This window comes from Dermochelys coriacea, chromosome 2 (genome assembly GCF_009764565.3).
Source record: "Dermochelys coriacea isolate rDerCor1 chromosome 2, rDerCor1.pri.v4, whole genome shotgun sequence".
Classification (NCBI taxonomy): Eukaryota; Metazoa; Chordata; order Testudines; family Dermochelyidae; genus Dermochelys; species Dermochelys coriacea.
Genome location: NC_050069.1, coordinates 72,284,204 through 72,301,850, shown reverse-complemented (window position 1 = coordinate 72,301,850; position 17,647 = coordinate 72,284,204). Strand labels below are relative to the sequence as shown.

The 17,647-nt window shown below is 41.7% G+C and overlaps 1 protein-coding gene across 1 annotated transcript in view; it reads right to left on the bottom strand.

Annotated features, from left to right (window-relative positions):
- The window catches only part of ST18 (ST18 C2H2C-type zinc finger transcription factor), a 203,988-nt gene extending 193,198 nt beyond the window's left edge, over nucleotides 1–10,790 (bottom strand). Inside the window, 2 exon segments of the mRNA XM_038390512.2 lie at nucleotides 10,091–10,226; nucleotides 10,525–10,790. Of these exon segments, the coding sequence (XP_038246440.1) occupies nucleotides 10,091–10,226; nucleotides 10,525–10,563 (175 nt within the window). The 5' untranslated portion in view covers nucleotides 10,564–10,790.
- Nucleotides 10,791–17,647: the final 6,857 nt, after the last annotated feature.

Here is a 17,647-nt window from a genome sequence, read left to right as displayed (position 1 = left end):
ATTTTAGGGGTTTTATTCTCCATATGTTACAGAAAACGCAGACCAGGTGTTTATGCAATTATAAATAAAATTCACTGAAGCAACACAAACAGTTGGACTTCTACATTTTAGAACCTGAGAGCTAAAAAGAGACATTTAAAAAGAAAAGAAGAATGACCCTAGTTTCAACCTTTGTGGTACTTTTCGAGAAATGTATTTGGTCAGAGAAAAAGCTGAAACAGCTAGTAAAAATAAATGATCACCAGACTATAAATGTATTTTTGCAAAATTGTTCATACCTTTTATTCCCATGTATAAATGCACAGAAGCATGCAAAAGACAGGAAAATATTACATATCTGAATGATCTTGAGAACAGAAGTTTAGTTAGGGAAGAAAGGTGTTTTTGGGTTTGGGTTTGTTTTGTTCAAACTTAGTTTTTCTAAATACAGCCAAAATAAGGGGTGGGAGTAGGGGAACTAGGGGAATCTTCATTAGAAAGCTTTTCTCCATACATTTGTGATACATTAAGGGTAATTTATGTTTATATAGAGAAAAGCTAGGCTGTTAATTGAAGGTCCACTTAAATCTAGGTATTATGTGAGATTTCATGGCCCAAACAGATTTCAATATTCTTGGATAACATTCCAGTCTGCAGAACACAGAGGATTTAATAAGAAAAGGAGTACTTGTGGCACCTTAGAGACTAACAAATTTATTTGAGCATAAGCTTTTGTGAGCTACAGCTCACTTCATTGGATGCATTCAGTGGAAAATATAGTGGGGAGATTTATATACATAGAGAACATGAAACAATGGATGTTACCATATACACTATAAAAAGAAAAGGAGTACTTGTGGCACCTTAGAGACTAACAAATTTATTTGAGCATAAGCTTTCGTGAGCTACAGCTCACTTCATCGGATGCATTCCTACATATACACTGTAACACCCATTGTTTCATGTTCTCTATGCCCTGGTCTACACTAGGCATTAAGGTCGAATTTAGCAGCGTTAAATCGATGTAACCCTGCACCTGTCCACATGACGAAGCCCTTTTTTTCGACTTGAAGGGCTCAACATCAATTTCCTTACTACACCCCCGATAAGGGGATTAGCGCTGAAATCAGTTTTGCTGGGTCGAATTTGGGGTACTGTGGATGCAATTAGATGGTATTGGCTTCCGGGAGCTATCCCAGAGTGCTCCATTGTGACCGCTCTGGACAGCACTCTCAACTCAGATGCACTGACCAGGTAGACAGGAAAAGGCCTGCGAACTTTTGAATTTCAATTTCCTGTTTGGCCAGTGTGGCAAGCTGCAGGTGACCATGCAGAGCTCATCAGCAGAGGTGACCATGATGGAGTCCCAGAATCACAAAAGAGCTCTAGCATGGAACAAACAGGAGGTATGGGATCTGATCGCTGTATGGGGAGAGGAATCCGTGCTATCAGAACTATGTTCCAGTTTTCGAAATGCCAAAACATTTGTGAAAATCTCCCAGGGCGTGAAGGACCGAGGCCATTACAGGGACCCGAAGCAGGGCCGCGTGAAACTTAAGGAGCTGAGGCAAGCCTACCAGAAAACCAGAGAGGCAAACAGCCGCTCCTGGTCAGAGCCCCAAACATGCCGCTTCTAGGATGAACTGCATGCCATTTTAGGGGGTTCACCACTACCCTAGCCATGTTGTTTGACTCCTTCAATGGAGATGGAGGCAACAAGGAAGCAGGTTTTGGGGATGAGGAAGATGATGATGAGGAGGCTGTAGGTAGCTCACAGCAAACAAGCGGAGAAACCAGTTTTCCCAACAGCCAAGAACTATTTCTCACCCTGGACCTGGAGTCAGTACCCCCCGAACCCACCAAGGCTGCCTCCCAGACCCACCAGGTGGAGAAGTGACTTCTGGTGAGTGTACCTTTTAATATACTATACAAGGTTTAAAAGCCAGCATGTTTAATGATTAATTTGCCCTGGCATTCATGGCTCTCCTGGATATACTCCCAAAGCCTTTGCAAAAGGTTTCTGGCCAGGGCAGCCTTATTCCATCCACCATGGTAGGACACTTTACCACTCCAGGCCAGTAGCACATACTCGGGAATCATTGTAGAACAAAGCATTGCAGTGTATGTTTGCTGGCGTTCAAACAACATCCGTTCTTTATATCTCTGTGTTATCCTCAGGAGAGTGATATCATTCATGGTCACCTGGTTGAAATAGGGTGCTTTTCTTAAGGAGACATTGAGAGGTGCCCATTCCTGCTGGGCTGTTTGCCTATGGCTGAACAGAAATGTTCCCCGCTGTTAGCCACGCAGTGGGGGGAGGCAAAATGCGACCTTGTAACGAAAGCACACGTGCTATGTATGTAATGTTAACAGCAAGGTTTACCGTGAAAGAGAGTGTACCCATTGTTCTATAAAAATGTGTCTTTTTAAATACCACTGTCCCTTTTTTTTCTCCACCAGCTGCATGTGTTTCAAGGATCACAGGATCTTCTCCTTCCCAGAGGCTAGCAAAGATTAGAAGGCGAAAAAAACGCACTCGCGATGAAATGTTCTCTGATCTCATGCTGTCCTCCCACACTGACAGAGCACAGACGAATGCATGGAGGCAGACAATGTCAGAGTGCAGAAAAGCACAAAATGACTGGGAGAAGAGGTGGCGGGCTGAAGAGAGTAAGTGGCGGGCTGAAGAGAGGGCTGAAGCTGAAAGGTGGCAGCAGCGTGATTAGAGGAGGCAGGCTGCAATGCTGAGGCTGCTGGAGGATCAAACTAATATGCTCCAGTGTATGGTTGAGCTGCAGGAAAGGCAGCAGGAGCACAGACCACCGCTACAGCCCCTGTGTAACCAACTGCCCTCCTCCCCAAGTTCCATAGCCTCCTCACTCAGACACCTAAGAACGCGGTGGGTGGGCCTCCGGCCACCCAGCCACTCCACTCCAGAGGATTGCCCAAGTAACAGAAGGCTGGCATTCAATAAGTTTTAAACTTTTAAAGTGCTGTGTGGCCTTGTCCTTCCCTCCACCACCACCCCTCCTGGGCTACCTTGGTAATTATCCCCCTATTTGTGTGATGAATTAATAAAGAATGCATGAATGTGAAGCAACAATGACTTTATTGCCTCTGCAAGCAGTGATTGAAGGGAGGTGGGGAGGGTGGTTAGCTTACAGGGAAGTAGAGTGAACCAAGGGGTGGGGGATTTCATCAAGGAGAAACAAACAGAACTTTCACACCGTAGCCTGGCCAGTCATGAAATTAGTTTTCAAAGCTTCTCTCATGCGCACCGCACCCTCCTGTGCTCTTCTAACTGCCCTGGTGTCTGGCTGTGCATAACCAGAAGCCAGGCAATTTGCCTCAACCTCCCACCCCGCCATAAATGTCTCCCCCTTACTCTCGCAGATATTGTGGAGCACACAGCAAGCAGTAATAATAGTGGGAATATTGGTTTCGCTGAGGTCTAACCGAGTCAGTAAACTGCGCCAGCGTGCTTTTAAACGTCCAAATGCACATTCTACCACCATTCTGCACTTGCTCAGCCTGTAGTTGAACAGCTCCTGACTACTCTCAAGGCTGCCTATGTATGGCTTCATGAGCCATGGCATTAAGGGGTAGGTTGGGTCCCCAAGGATAACTATAGGCATTTCATCATCCCCAACGGTTATTTTCTGGTCTGGGAAGAAAGTCCCTTCCTGCAGCTTTTGAAACAGACCAGAGTTCCTGAAGATGCGAGTGTCATGTACCTTTTCTGACCATCCCACGTTGATGTTGGTGAAACGTCCCTTGTGATCCACCAGTGCTTGCAGCACCATTGAAAAGTACCCCTTGCGGTTTATGTACTCACTGGGTTGGTGCTCCAGTGCCAAGATAGGGTTATGGGTTCCGTCTATGGCCCCATAGTTAGGGAATCCCATTGCAGCAAAGCCATCCACTATGATCTGCACATTTCCCAGGGTCACTACCCTTGATATCAGCAGATCTTTGATTGAGTTGGCTACTTGCATCACAGCAGCCCCCACAGTAGATTTGCCCATTCCAAACTGATTCCCGACTGACCGGTAGCTGTCTGGCGTTGCAAGCTTCCACAGGGCTATTGCCACTCGCTTCTCAACTGTGAGGGCTGCTCTCATCTTGGTATTCTTACGCCTCAGGGCAAGGGAAAGCAAGTCACAAAGTTCCATGAAAGTGCCCTTATGCATGCGAAAGTTTCGCAGTCACTGGGAATCATCCCAGACCTGCAACACTATGCGGTCCCACTAGTCTGTGCTTGTTTCCCGAGCCCAGAATTGGCGTTCTTCTGCATGAACCTGCCCCATTAGCACCATGATGCCCACATTGGCAGGGCCTGTGCTTTGAGAGAAAAGTCTGTGTCCATGTACTCATCACTCTCGTCACTGTGCTGATGTCGCCTACTTGTCTGGTTTCGCTTTGACAGGTTCTGGTGCTGCATATACTGCTGGATAATGCGTGTGGTGTTTAATGTGCTCCTAATTGCCAAAATGATCTGAGCGGGCTCCATGCTTGCAGTGGTATGGCGTCTGCACAGAAAAAAGGCGCAGAACGATTGTCTGCTGTTGCTCTGACAGAGGGAGGGGCGACTGACAACATGGCTTACAGGGTTGGCTTACAGAGAATTAAAATCAACAAAGGGGGTGGCTTTGCGAGAAACTGATTGGCCGCTTCAAGGATAGAACTCAAAACTGGGTTTAGCAGGCCGTTGATTTCACAGAGGGAGGGAGGGAGGAGAAAATGAATACAAAACAAATCTGGTCTATTTCTTGTTTTGAGCCACTTCATCTATCTTTATACATCATGCTGGCAGCAGACTGTGCAGTACGACCGCTAGCCATCGTCACCTCCTGGGTGCTCAGCAGAAGACGGTGCAGTATGACTACTGGCCATCATCTTCTGCTAGCTGCAAATTAAAAGACAGTGCACTTCTGGTAGGACTCAATCGCCATGAGACGAAACAAGGGAAATGACCTGGCTGAATCACTCCCAAGTTTGCCCAGGCGCCCGGTTAAAAGAGCACCCAGGACAACATCGACGACGGCTACCAGTCATACTGCACTGTCTGCTGCCAAAAGGCAATAAACTGCTGCTGTGTAGCAATACAGTACCATGTCCGCCAGCACCCAGGAGACATACGGTGACGGTTAGCTGAGCGGGCTCCATGCTTGCCGGGGTATGGCGTCTGCACAGGTAACTCAAGAAAAAAGGCGCAAAACGATTGTCTGCCCTTGCTTTTACGGAGGGAGGGAACGGGGGCCTGACGATATGTACCCAGAACCACCCGCGACAATGTTTTAGCCCCATCAGGCACTGGGATTTCTACCCAGAATTCAAATGGGCGGTGGAGACTGTGGGAACTGTGGAATAGCTACCCACAGTGCAAAGCTCCGGAAGTCGACTGTTGCCTCGGTACTGTGGACACAGTCCACCGACTACATGCACTTGTGTGGGGACACACACACTCGACTGTATAAAAACGCTTTCTACAAAACCAACTTCTATAAATTCGACCTAATTTCATAGTGTAGACATACCCTATAAATTTCCCCACTGTATTTTCCACTGAATGCATCCGATGATGTGAGCTGTAGCTCATAAAAGCTTATGCTCAAATAAATTTGCTCGTCTCTAAGGTGCCACAAGTACTCCTTCTCTTTTTGAGAATATAGATTAACACGGCTGCTACTCTGAAAGCAGAGGATTTATTGCTCATTTACCTGCACTTGTGCCCTCCTTAGAGAAGAATATTGACTGTTTCCAAGATGATTGTTTCTTTTCACAAAGAAAAGGTGTTAAACAACCATGGGAGAACTCCTGGCCACACTGAAGTCAATGGCAAAGCTTCTACTGACTTCAGTGGGGCTAGGATTTCACCCAGTGTATTTAAGGGGACAGTCTGCATAACAAAGTTGACTTATCACACTGGACTGACCACTGGAATCCAGTGAAAAGCATAGGAGGACTTGTGGCACCTTAGAGATGAATAAATTTATTTGAGCACCTTAGTCTCTAAGGTGCCACAAGTCCTCCTATTCTTTTTGCGGATACAGACTAACACGGCTGCTACTCTGAAACCTGGAATCTAGTGGTATCTAATATCTTTCATTGTGCCGTGGCCTTTACATAGGTCACAAGGCGACACAATGGGAGGCAACCCACACACAAAAAAGGTCAATTGTGCAATTATCACTGGTGCCCCATAAGCAACCAGCGTAAGCCATAAAGCTCATTTGTTGGAATCTCTTGTAAAGTTTGCAGGTAATCACTCCCCAATGACAGCCTGTCACATTTCTGCCACAGACGGTAGAGCTTTTCACATGAGTAGGTCACCTGTTGTTAACGGTGTGTAACAAAAATGTGCACCAGAATGAGTTACAAAGTTCATAAGTACTTGTGGCTGCAACCAGCTTTTGACAAAACAAAACAAAAAACCCTGCTAAAATAACTTACAAAGTCAAAATGCATGGAATATTTTACCTCAGCAAATGCAGTCTCCAAAATCCAATTAAGCATTATACAGTTTTGATCATAGGACCATAGGCCAAAGTTCAGTCTAGGATGCCTGAAACTATCATCTAAATCCACATGTAGGTACATAAATAAAAATATCATGGTTTTCAGAGGTGCTGAGTACTGAATACTCTCACCCAAATCAATGGAAAGTAATAGTACTTAGTACATCACAGGATCATACTATTAATTAGTATGGGTAGAATTTGCAAAAGTGTTCAGTGTTAGCATAGCTCTGGACCCAGTGAAGTCAATGGTAAACTTCCCCATGGCAACACTCTCACTGACTGCATGGAGTGCAGAGTTAGACCAATGCTAAGCAAGAGTGCTTCTGAAAATCCCACCTTTTTGAGAGGACACTTCCTTCCAGAGTTTTTTTTTATCCCTCTTTGTTTATATTTGTACAATTTCTCTGAGAATCACAAAGTACAACTTATAGCAAACTGCTTTTCAAAAACTTTAGTAAAAATAACAAAGAAACAAAACAGGCAACATATGGGTGGCACTTTCTAGATCTATAGAAAGCAGCTTCAACAAAAGTCCTTCAGAAATGAACTTTTATGTGGCGACTGTACATTGCAGGATCTTTGCACATGTAAAGCCTTTGTTAGAATTGGAGGATTCTCTTATCTTACTTTAGATCATTAAAGGAAACCATGAGCAAAGAACAGCTTGAAAAAGTGATACTAAACATACTTAGATTTTACATACTGCATTTTAAGAACATTGTTCAATCTTGCTTATCCAAATTCTCTGCTACTTGAAACAGGATCATGACCCCTATTTGTTAATTTAATTGAAAATGTCATGTATTATCTGAAACCTTGATTCTGAAGAATTATTCTATGCCTCCCACCATTGCCCTGCAAGACAGTCAGCTAACTGAGGTTATATTAAGAACAGGTTAGACAATAGTTGGCAGGGATGGTCTAAGTATACTTAATCCTGCCTCAGTGCAGGGGGATGGACTAGTGATCTCCTGAGATCCCTTCCAGCCCTAAATTTCTATACTTTCCCAGAAAAAAAGTTTGTAAAAAAGAATTACAAGCTGGCCCCTACAATGATCCCACAAAATAATAAATCTAGTGCCTCATTGCAAGCTGTCCTGTGCTACAATACACATGTCATTGCTATTCCTTAAAAAATTTTATGTAAGTGTTCTGTCATTATTACATTATCCTCCAAGTATTTTGAATCTACCTTGGTGGAGAAGACAGAAACATTTAGTTTAAGTTATTTTCTTTTAACAGATTTTTAAAGAGTTACAGTTGGAGACTAGAGAGGGAGTATAAAACACTGTGTTTTACTATCTAGCAGTTTTCAGAGTAGCAGCCGTGTTAGTCTGTATTCGCAAAAAGAAAAGGAGTACTTGTGGCACCTTAGAGACTAACAAATTTATTAGAGCATAAGCTTTCGTGAGCTACAGCTCACTTCATCGGATGCATTTGCTTTTTTTACTCTATACGGCTAAATTCAGTGCCTTGCATAATCACAGGTTTCAGAGTAGCAGCCGTGTTAGTCTGTATTCGCAAAAAGAAAAGGAGTACTTGTGGCACCTTAGAGCCTAACAAATTTATTAGAGCATAAGCTTTCGTGAGCTACAGCTCACTTTAGCCGTATAGAGTAAAAAAAAAAAAAAAAGCAAATGCATCCGATGAAGTGAGCTGTAGCTCATGAAAGCTTATGCTCTAATAAATTTGTTAGTCTCTAAGGTGCCACAAGTACTCCTTTTCTTTTTATCTAGCAGTTATACTTCCATTTCAGCACTCTGCACTGACCTCTACTGGTTTATCCACTGTAAGCTCCAAAAATATTGAACCAGCCAAATTTAGCCTATTATTGCTGAACTTTTTACCTCTGTTCAGAGTTGAGTTTGATAAAATGAACTGGCTGTAGCATAGCAGGGTATTAGTCATCACACATCCAAGGAAAGAAATGTAAGAGGAAGTAGAGTTTTAAACCATTTGTAATGCAGTTACTAAAGCAAAGAGATTAAAACCAAATCTAATAACACTGCAATTACAGTTGGTATAAATGTATTAACAACACAAACTTCCATGATACTATTTTGATTGTATTTAAGTGTGGTTTATTTATTGGCAACAATTTCTTGTTCATCTTACTATCTGGTGTGTTGTATCCACAAGCTGTCTCTCATCTTATATATACATCATAAGCATTTTGGCTTTTTGAGGCATGGACCACCTTTTTCTTATGTTTTTGTACAATGCCAAGCACTGCAGGACCCTGATCCATGATTATATATTCATTATCTGCAATCATTCATATTTGACAGATTTCCATTTTACATAACACATTCGTCTCCAGGACCCTCTTCTGCTGAATTGTTTGCTCTAATTAGAACAGAGCTGGCAACTTTACTATCTGCCCTTATCTACTACACACCAGTGGATCAAAGTTCAGCAGCAAGTCTGATGTTATAAAAGTATCACTACAAATGCTCTATCAAATCAGAATCATTAACATGTCCCATTGAAAGCAGGGATGTGATTACTTCAGCCTTCTCACTACACATGATTTGTCACTGGTCTACTTATTGAGTCTCTCAGCTATATTTAGACCTTTGTGCTTTACAGTAAAAAACAGCCCAAGTTCAGAATAAGTAAACTAGCAAACTTTTCCATGCTCATTTACCACAAAAAACATTTTCAGTATCTGCGACACTAATGCTGCGAAACTTTCCAATTTTCTAAGGCTATTTTTAGACTTCTTTGTTATATAAGTCTTCAGCTATGAATAATAGTTTTATGACTCACGAGAACTTTATTTTCTCACACTGCTCCCCAGCCAATCTATCAATGAGTCCAAGAGAGCTGTTTTTTTTTTAAGTCACCTGTGTTTGCTGGGAAAAAAAGTTCAGTGCAAGTATTGTGAAGTCTTGTTCTGTCTGTGTATAGAATAAAGTCCAGTGCACATTGTGAATATGTTTGGGGCCTCATATAAAGGCAAGTAAAATGACCATTTGAAATTCTCAAGATCATGCCTATCTATTTGGTTTCTGATGTGTAACAATAGATGCAGTTTTCCTCTGTTCACACTTTTTAGATCCTAAACACAAATGGATAATCCAGATTGCTAGCAAAATCTAAAAAGAAATCCCATACAGTACAACTAAACATTTCAGCCACTTTAGCACTATTTATATGAAAACTATTTCCCCCTTAACTTTTTACATATCTGAATTTATCTCTTTTTTCCTGCTTATCTCATCTGAATCTAGCATCACCAGATACTATGATGATGAATGCTTTAGAAATGGCTGCAACAAATAACAAAATCAGTAAGATTCAGCAACAGTCCGCACTTTCCTCTGAATTCAGAAGAAAAGCAACTGACTTCCTTTGCAGTTAATATCAGTGTTGCTCCTTGGGTGACCAGCAGAGGGAGAAAAGGGGGTGTTCATATAGAGGGTAAACACTTGGGAGGATAATTCCCCAGGATGATTTGCCCTAGATCCAAATTAGTCCAGGTAGTGTCAAAACTACAAGTCTTGGTTCCATAGCAAAATGTATGTTACTGACATCCTGTACATGATTTTACTTAGTCAAAGCACAGCAGTCAATTCTCTCTCTCTTACCTTTACCTGGTGACTTTGTACAGTTGTCCAATAGGTCATTGTCTTCTAGTTTTGTTGTTTTTTCCACAGCTTTGATTCTTGCGCTGCTGTTTTTGAGTCTTTTACAAACAACTGGGTCCAATTTCCTTATTCTTTTCTAAAATTGCAAACAAAATATATTGGAGTTTTACCATAAATATTAGGTCTTTTAGCAACTATATTATCATAATGAGATTTGCAAATCAGTATCTTTTATCTTAAAGCATGGAAGTACAGAATCTACTTATGACAGATTATAACTCACAAACAAACAAAATACATTGCTTCTTCTGTACAGTATGTTGACTTGATTGCAGTAAAACCATCCTCTTCTCATGAAACGTTTTGAAACAATATTTTCTGTCAGCTCTACACAAAATATTCCACAACCACCCCAATATTTTATTTTTCCTTACCTCTGGTATCCCAATGAGGTCACATTCTGTTAAAAACATCCTGCCAAGCTTGGTACAAAAGGGCTCCAAAGAATCAGAATGCAGAAGCTATGCAACTTGCTGACTAACTTTGCTCTGTGTTATTTACCAACTACACAAAGAAAATGCTGTCTATTCAAAACACATTTCAAAACTCTTTTCACAGAAAGTGAGTGAACAAACGGTCCCATGTCCTAAGCTGTAGTCACATCTCCCATGAGGCCCGGTGATAGCTGTGGGGCATGGAACAGAGTGACACCACCACCAGTCACTACAAGGCACTTTTGTAAACAACTTTGTGAGTGTGTGGAGGAAAACAGGACGGGGTGGGGGGGGGTGTTACTTTTTTATCTGTCTTAACATTATGGTTTCTTGCTTTATCATCTCCGATTCAGAACTCCAGTCTTGCATTGTAAGTTTTGCTTGCCAAAAACAGATTTGTAGTCCCTGTAGTATGTTTACTTTTATTATCTGAAATGTTTCATCCAGAAATGGGCCTCAACTGAAAATTTTGAACAAGTTTTATGTCTGGATTCAGATGTGTTAGCTCAGACTTAGGTGTTCAGGGTTCCAGTAGGCTTATTACATCAACAAGGCCTCATTGTAAAATTCAGAACCAGATTTTTAATGCCATTTCTTCCCTTTTCCACCCTCCATCCCAAAATTCAGGATGCTTGGATTTGGTGTTTCACTTTGGCACATTAAAGAAAGAGGCCTTAGATACAAAATTCAAACCCAAGTTTGGATTTTCAGTGCTCCGAAAGTTCAGGTGGGCATGAAATTTCAGATCCAGCATTCTGATTTGTCTCATTATACAGGTGAGCTCTCACAGCAAAATCCCTTCTAAAGTTTGGGGAAGATCAAATCTTGGGTTCTAGTTTAGGCACTTGTCTTTTTAAACATTTATTTTTAAATAATCTCAATCATTTCAAGTATTCTTAACTTTGCAAGGGCTTGTCTCTCTCTCTGTTTTTATGTACGCCTTTCTAGCCTTCAGGGACTTGTCCCCTGCTAGTCACAAAGTTACACATGGGAAATGATTAACAGAACTGCTTTATTCAACTCTTCCAGCACAGTGATCAGTAGACTTCACCATGCTAAATTGCTCTGAAAAAACTTCCTTACACTCAGAATAACTCATGGACAATGACCATTTTCCATCAATGGCAAGATCCAGAACTTTGTTGTCATTACTACATTTATAGTTCCATTCTTCTAATGACCAGCAGCAGAAATCAATCCCCTCCCACTTCTCCCCCCAGCCCCCACTTATTTCTTTTTAGCTTTGATCTGTAAGACACATGTTTCTACACTTGGCTAGTAGTAATAAATGTTTTTGTTTGACTTATATTTTTGAAGATAACTAAGGTAGGTATTACATAACACCTGTTACTTCTAGGCATGTGAGAGAACAACATAAGAATAAGATGTAGCAATTATCATATTTCAGGTTTCAGAGTAGGAGCCGTGCTAGTCTGTATTCGCAAAAAGAAAAGGAATACTTGTGGCACCTTAGAGACTAACAAATTTATTTGAGCATAAACTTTCGTGAGCTACAGCTCACTTCATCAGATGCATCGGATGTCCATGAACACACTTACATATGTGCTTTACCTCCATGTTTAAAAACTTCCTCATTGACTTCAATGACACTTCACACAAGAGAAAATGTCTAACTACACAATTCCTATGGCAGAATCAGAATTTGAGTTTGTAAACTCTTTGGGGAGGGATCATGACCTTTTAACCAATCGTTGTGAGGTACCTAGCACTGTAAAAAAAAGTACCAATAACAACAACAAAACTAGATCCAAAAGAGGAAATGTTTTTGATACTCTGAGGAGCCTAATTTCATTTATTTCACTTCATATACAGTCTGGGTCCAATTCTTCCCTCAGATATTTCTATACAATTCTTCTGACTTTAATGTTCGCTGCATACATTTACCTTAGCATAGAATTTTGTCATCCTCCCATATTTTTCAAATTAAAACAGTATGGCCCCAATTTTCAGGGTCTATTGATATTGGGTACCTCCATTTTTGAGACTCTGAGACTCAGTTTTCCTTCGCCACGAAGCACCAGCAGCTTGAATGAAGTCAAACAGGAAAGTGAGGATCTAGATTGTCTCATTTGGGCACTCCAAAAATGGACACAACCAAGTCAGGCCAAAATTGTAAAACTTGTTGCTATGTAGCTCTTACACTCTATTTATACTGGAGCATACACTAAATATTCATGGTGTGCGTTCCTACTATTACAAAACTTTTGGCGTTGTCCTAGGACTGTATGGTGTGTGAGGGTCAGAAGGTTTAAGCTTTGATGTTTATCCACCAAATGCTGGTCACATGAGAGCTGATATGTCAACATAATAACCCATTGAACGGCAAGGACACCCCGACACACACTCCCCAAACAGGGAAATGAAACCATGCAAAAAATATAGTAATTATTCATTCAGAGAATCCTAGCTGGAATTGCCAGTCTTCTGTAGAATCCTCTGTGGACTGCAGGCAGAACTGGCAAACAAAAAGGAAAAGAAAATGCTTTTCTGGCTGCTCACAAAATATAACTGGCATTAAAAAAAATCAACTATGGAGTGTGCCACACAGTGTACAATTAGACGGTTGTTTAACAGCTTCAGGACTAGTGTTAGCTACCAACCAATCAAATGCTGTCATCAGGTTGTAAAAATGAAACAAAGGAAGATAAAAAACTCATGCTTCCCCCATCCACCTAATTAACTTGCTTTTCTTTGAGGTGGTAGTGGGGCGGTGGGATGGGGGGAGGGGTTTGCGTTGCGCATAGGTTGAATTCCAAATAGATAAAAGCTGGGTAAACCACTCCAGTAGTGAGCCTCATGCTAAAGTACTTAACCAGAAACAAATGATGCGGATGCTTTTGTTTTGGTCTTTCACTGGCACCTATCCTGGACCTCTGATGTGCCTCCTGTAGGTTGCTTCTGCCAGGTGACCATGCATGTGCTCCCAGAACCAACTGCTAGTGCAACATTTTTTTAACATCAGATAAACCCTTAATTGCTTAAAACTTAACTTTTTAAAATACACACTAATCTAAATAATAAAAAAGAGCCAGCAACACAATGAGCCAAAGGGCAGTGGAAGGAATTATTGTTCAAAAGCCTATTAAAAGGCTTGTTGCTTTAATTATTTATTTTTTGTAACAATGCACTTTCAAAGCCTTTAAAGAACAGGCTCCTCCTCCCTTAGTTGCCTGCCAAAATGATACGTAGTGGAGAGGGAGTAGCTGCCCTTTAAAAGATTAGGTAGCTATCAGAGAGAAAGAGTCAAATACAAAGGCTTTCCCAAAACTGGTTCCATTCTGAACGGTCCATGAAAAGAAACACAGATATGAGATGAGGATTAAATGAACAGAAGATGGGTATGTTAAAAGTAGGGAGTACTGGGGAAGAGAGGAGGAGTATTTTAAAATCTTTTAAGCAAAAAGGTTTTGATATGGTCCTGATTACTAGTGATATTAGTATAATAGCCATACCTTCCATTTAAGCAACTCAAAAGCACTTTACAAAAATCAATCCTCACAAGATTCATACAAAGTAGGTAAGAGAAATATATACATACACATGCATGCATGCGCACACACAGAGGGAACAAGTTAAGAAGTTAGATTCTGAGTTAGAATGGAAAAGCTCTTTAATGTCACACAGAATCATTACAGAAACTGATCGTCTCCCAAGTATTAAAAATAGAAATAACAATATTGCTCTCTCTTCCTTCCTTCTCATCCTATTGGAAAAATAATTTGATTAGATTAAAGGGGTTTGTATATGTGAGTGGGTGTCTGTAGGAGTTTTTGAAGAGAAAGCTAAGTTGAATAAATGATTTTTGCATTTGATTCTGAACATGCTGAATTATCTGGTTATCCTTATCTCTTTTAGGAGGGAGTTCCATAATCTAGATTGAATTCCTGTGAAAATTCTGTCTCCTGCACTCACAAACTCCTAATATTTGGGAACACTTTCATTGTTCCATTGGAACACTGTTGGAGGTCATAGTCATGGAAGCAAATCTCAGATAACCAGGGCCAATCCCAGTGAGGGCTTTGAAAGTCAGGGGAAGAGACCTTGAACTGGATTCTGTATTCATTGGAAAGCCAATGCAGACAGCAGAGCACCAGGATGACATGTTCACAGAGACCTGTAGGAGATGAACTGTATTTTGTACCAGTTTAAGCTTTTCCAGAACATCTGGCTTTATTCCTAGATATGAGGAACCTAAGGAGGGAGTGCAGAGGTAGCTCTAAACCCTACCTACCCAGTCTTGAGGCCGCTTTTGCTAGGCTGGGCTCCTTGGTGCACACTAGAAAAGCCCAAAGGCCAGTCCAGCTGCCTGTAATCATGAAGGTGTAAGGATGTCCTTGCCATTTCCTCTTTGCCAGTAGCAGGGAAGGGGTTGGCTTAAAAGCCACTAAAATGTCTGTACACCACCTCAGGTTCCTCCTGCATTGTGGAAGATCTTCCGGGGGACAGATCTGACAGCTTCAGGGCTGCTTTGCATCATATGCATTGGATAGGATGGGTGGTCACCTTCTGGTCAGTCACAACTGGACATTTTTTGCAGCATAGTTATTTTTGTACTCAAAAGCACCAAGGAGAGCTAAAGGCTTTGGACCTATTTAATATCTCATAGTAGATGCCCTGGACAGTAATGAATATTACAGAGGAGGCAAGTTCTTTAAAAAGCTTCCCTCTCTGTAACAGTATCCTCTTAATCTTACCCGGGTTCAGCTTTGGCCAGCTTCTCAGGCATCAATTTGGCTAGGCATGAAGAAAGCTGGGAAATAGTGCCGTATATGCATGACTTTTCCAGAGACCTCCCAAACTACCACTCAGTGTCTAATTTTTTCGAACTGAGGTTATTGAGACACAAGCAAAACAGTCTCCAACATTCGCTGCCAGTATCCTGGATCCCTCTCGATCAAGCTTCAGGCCAGGCAGGGCATGCTATGGAAGTAGCATTTGTTGCTCTGGTGGATGACCTCTTCCTCATCATAGACAAGAGAACTACATCCATACTTGCCTTGTGCGACTTCTATTTGGGATCTGACACCACTAATCACCAAATACTCTTGTCCTGCCTCCAGGAAGCACTGAAGTGAATGGACATGGCCTGAAATGGCTCAGGACATCTGTCCCAGATAAAATGGAGATGGTTATTATGGACAACTCTCCCTCTAGACCAGATCCCTTCCCTTGCATTCCACAAGGCTCAGTCTTGTCCCACATATTATTCAACATCTGAATGGTAAAACAATGGCTGAAGTGTCAGAAGTATGCAGATGATACACAGCTCTATGTAAACAACATCATACCCGCCAAGAAGCAAAAAAGAAGAATACTGTGTCCAATTGAAAATACAGGGGAAATTTAAGCAGGCAAAACATATTTATCCTTGTTGTAATGTGGCCAGGACACCAAGATTAATATCTCTGCTGTGACAGATATGACAAACACAGGCCTATCTGAGATTATTGTATTTTACATGGAAAGCATGAAAACTTCAAAGACCATTATATTGAGAAAGGGGCAGACAGTATGAGCCATAGAATATCCTCAGCCCCTTGTGCTAATACATTTGATATGTAATTGTGTTTTCCTGGCTCACTAGGGGGATTTTTCTGCAGAATCTGGGAGCACTAAGAGGTGATTAATGCAAAATCTCCATGCTGGTTATGCAGATACCCAGCCTTTAAGCTTGGCCTCCTGTGGGAAAAGGGGCTCTGACTGATTTTACCTGGTTTCTGAAGGCTGAGACGCACGCAAAAAAAGTACTTGGGGTACAAAGGGCCAGCTTGAACTAACACAGTGGTCTTCTTTTTATTTCAGAAAATAGACCTGACCTTTGATCCAAGGGAGGGGGACCAACTTTGCTGAGGAGTTAGAAAGGTTTGAACCTTCCAGGGTCTGGACTGATGGTTGACTTCTGATATGTTTAATATGTGTCTAGATCTCTTATTCTTTTATGTTTTCTCTGTATGCTTTGAAAGAGCTGTTTGAGTTTCTGGTATATCATAGAATCATAGACTTTAAGGTCAGAAGGGACCATTATGATCATCTAATCTGACCTCCTGCACAACGCAGGCCACAGAATCTCACCCACCCACTCCTGTAACAAATCCCTAACCTATGTCTGAGCTATTGAAGTCCTCAAATCGTGGTTTAAAGACTTCAAGGTGCAGAGAATTCTCCATCAAGTGACCCGTGCCCCACACTGCAGAGGAAGGCGAAAACCCCCTAGGGCATCTGCCAATCTGTCCTGGAGGAAAATTCCTTCCTGACCCCAAATATGGCGATCAGCTTTGTCCTACATCCCCTCTGACTTTCATATCACTGTCATTATCCTTGGAAAGTAGCCAAAGACCAAGGGCCTGGTCCTTGGTTACACCTGCTAGGGATAACCACATTAAAGAGCACAGGGTTGCAGCCTAAAACTCATGGTCAGAAGGGAACAGGATGTGAATGCCTGCCCAGAGAGAGGTGATGGCTAGATGTTTAAGACCTGGGAGCACTCCTTGAGCAAACCACATGAGAGTAAAAGTGCAGTTACTCTAAAACAGTGACACCTAATATTAAGAAAAGTATCAATTTCATGATCCTACATAATGAAGTCCTTTGTTTCACCTCATTTTCAGGAGAGCGTTTCCAGCAGCACAGTGCATGAGTACCACACTGGAGCAGAAGAAGAAGAGTGCCACCCAGTGTACCACTATCATCACTTCCAGCAACAGCAGCTAGATGTTCCTTGGAGGTTTCCCATTCTAATACCAACCTGTCCCTATCCCTCTTTAGCTTGTAAGAGCTGAACTGATCACAGCAGAGTAGATGGTGGTCTGACTGCAGTCAGAGAATTTGGAGGTTCACCCACCACTCATTTCAAAAGTGTCATCTTTCATCTCAGGGTGAATTTTAATTCCTTCAGTAGTATCTTAGAGTGCCCAACAATATGAGGCTGAGGGAAACATTCTGGAATGCACCTAATTATGGTTTCCCGGTTCTTAATTTAGTGTGCATGCAACTCTGCAGGGCCTGTCAAATTATGTGGGCAGAAAATGTTTTCATGTGACCA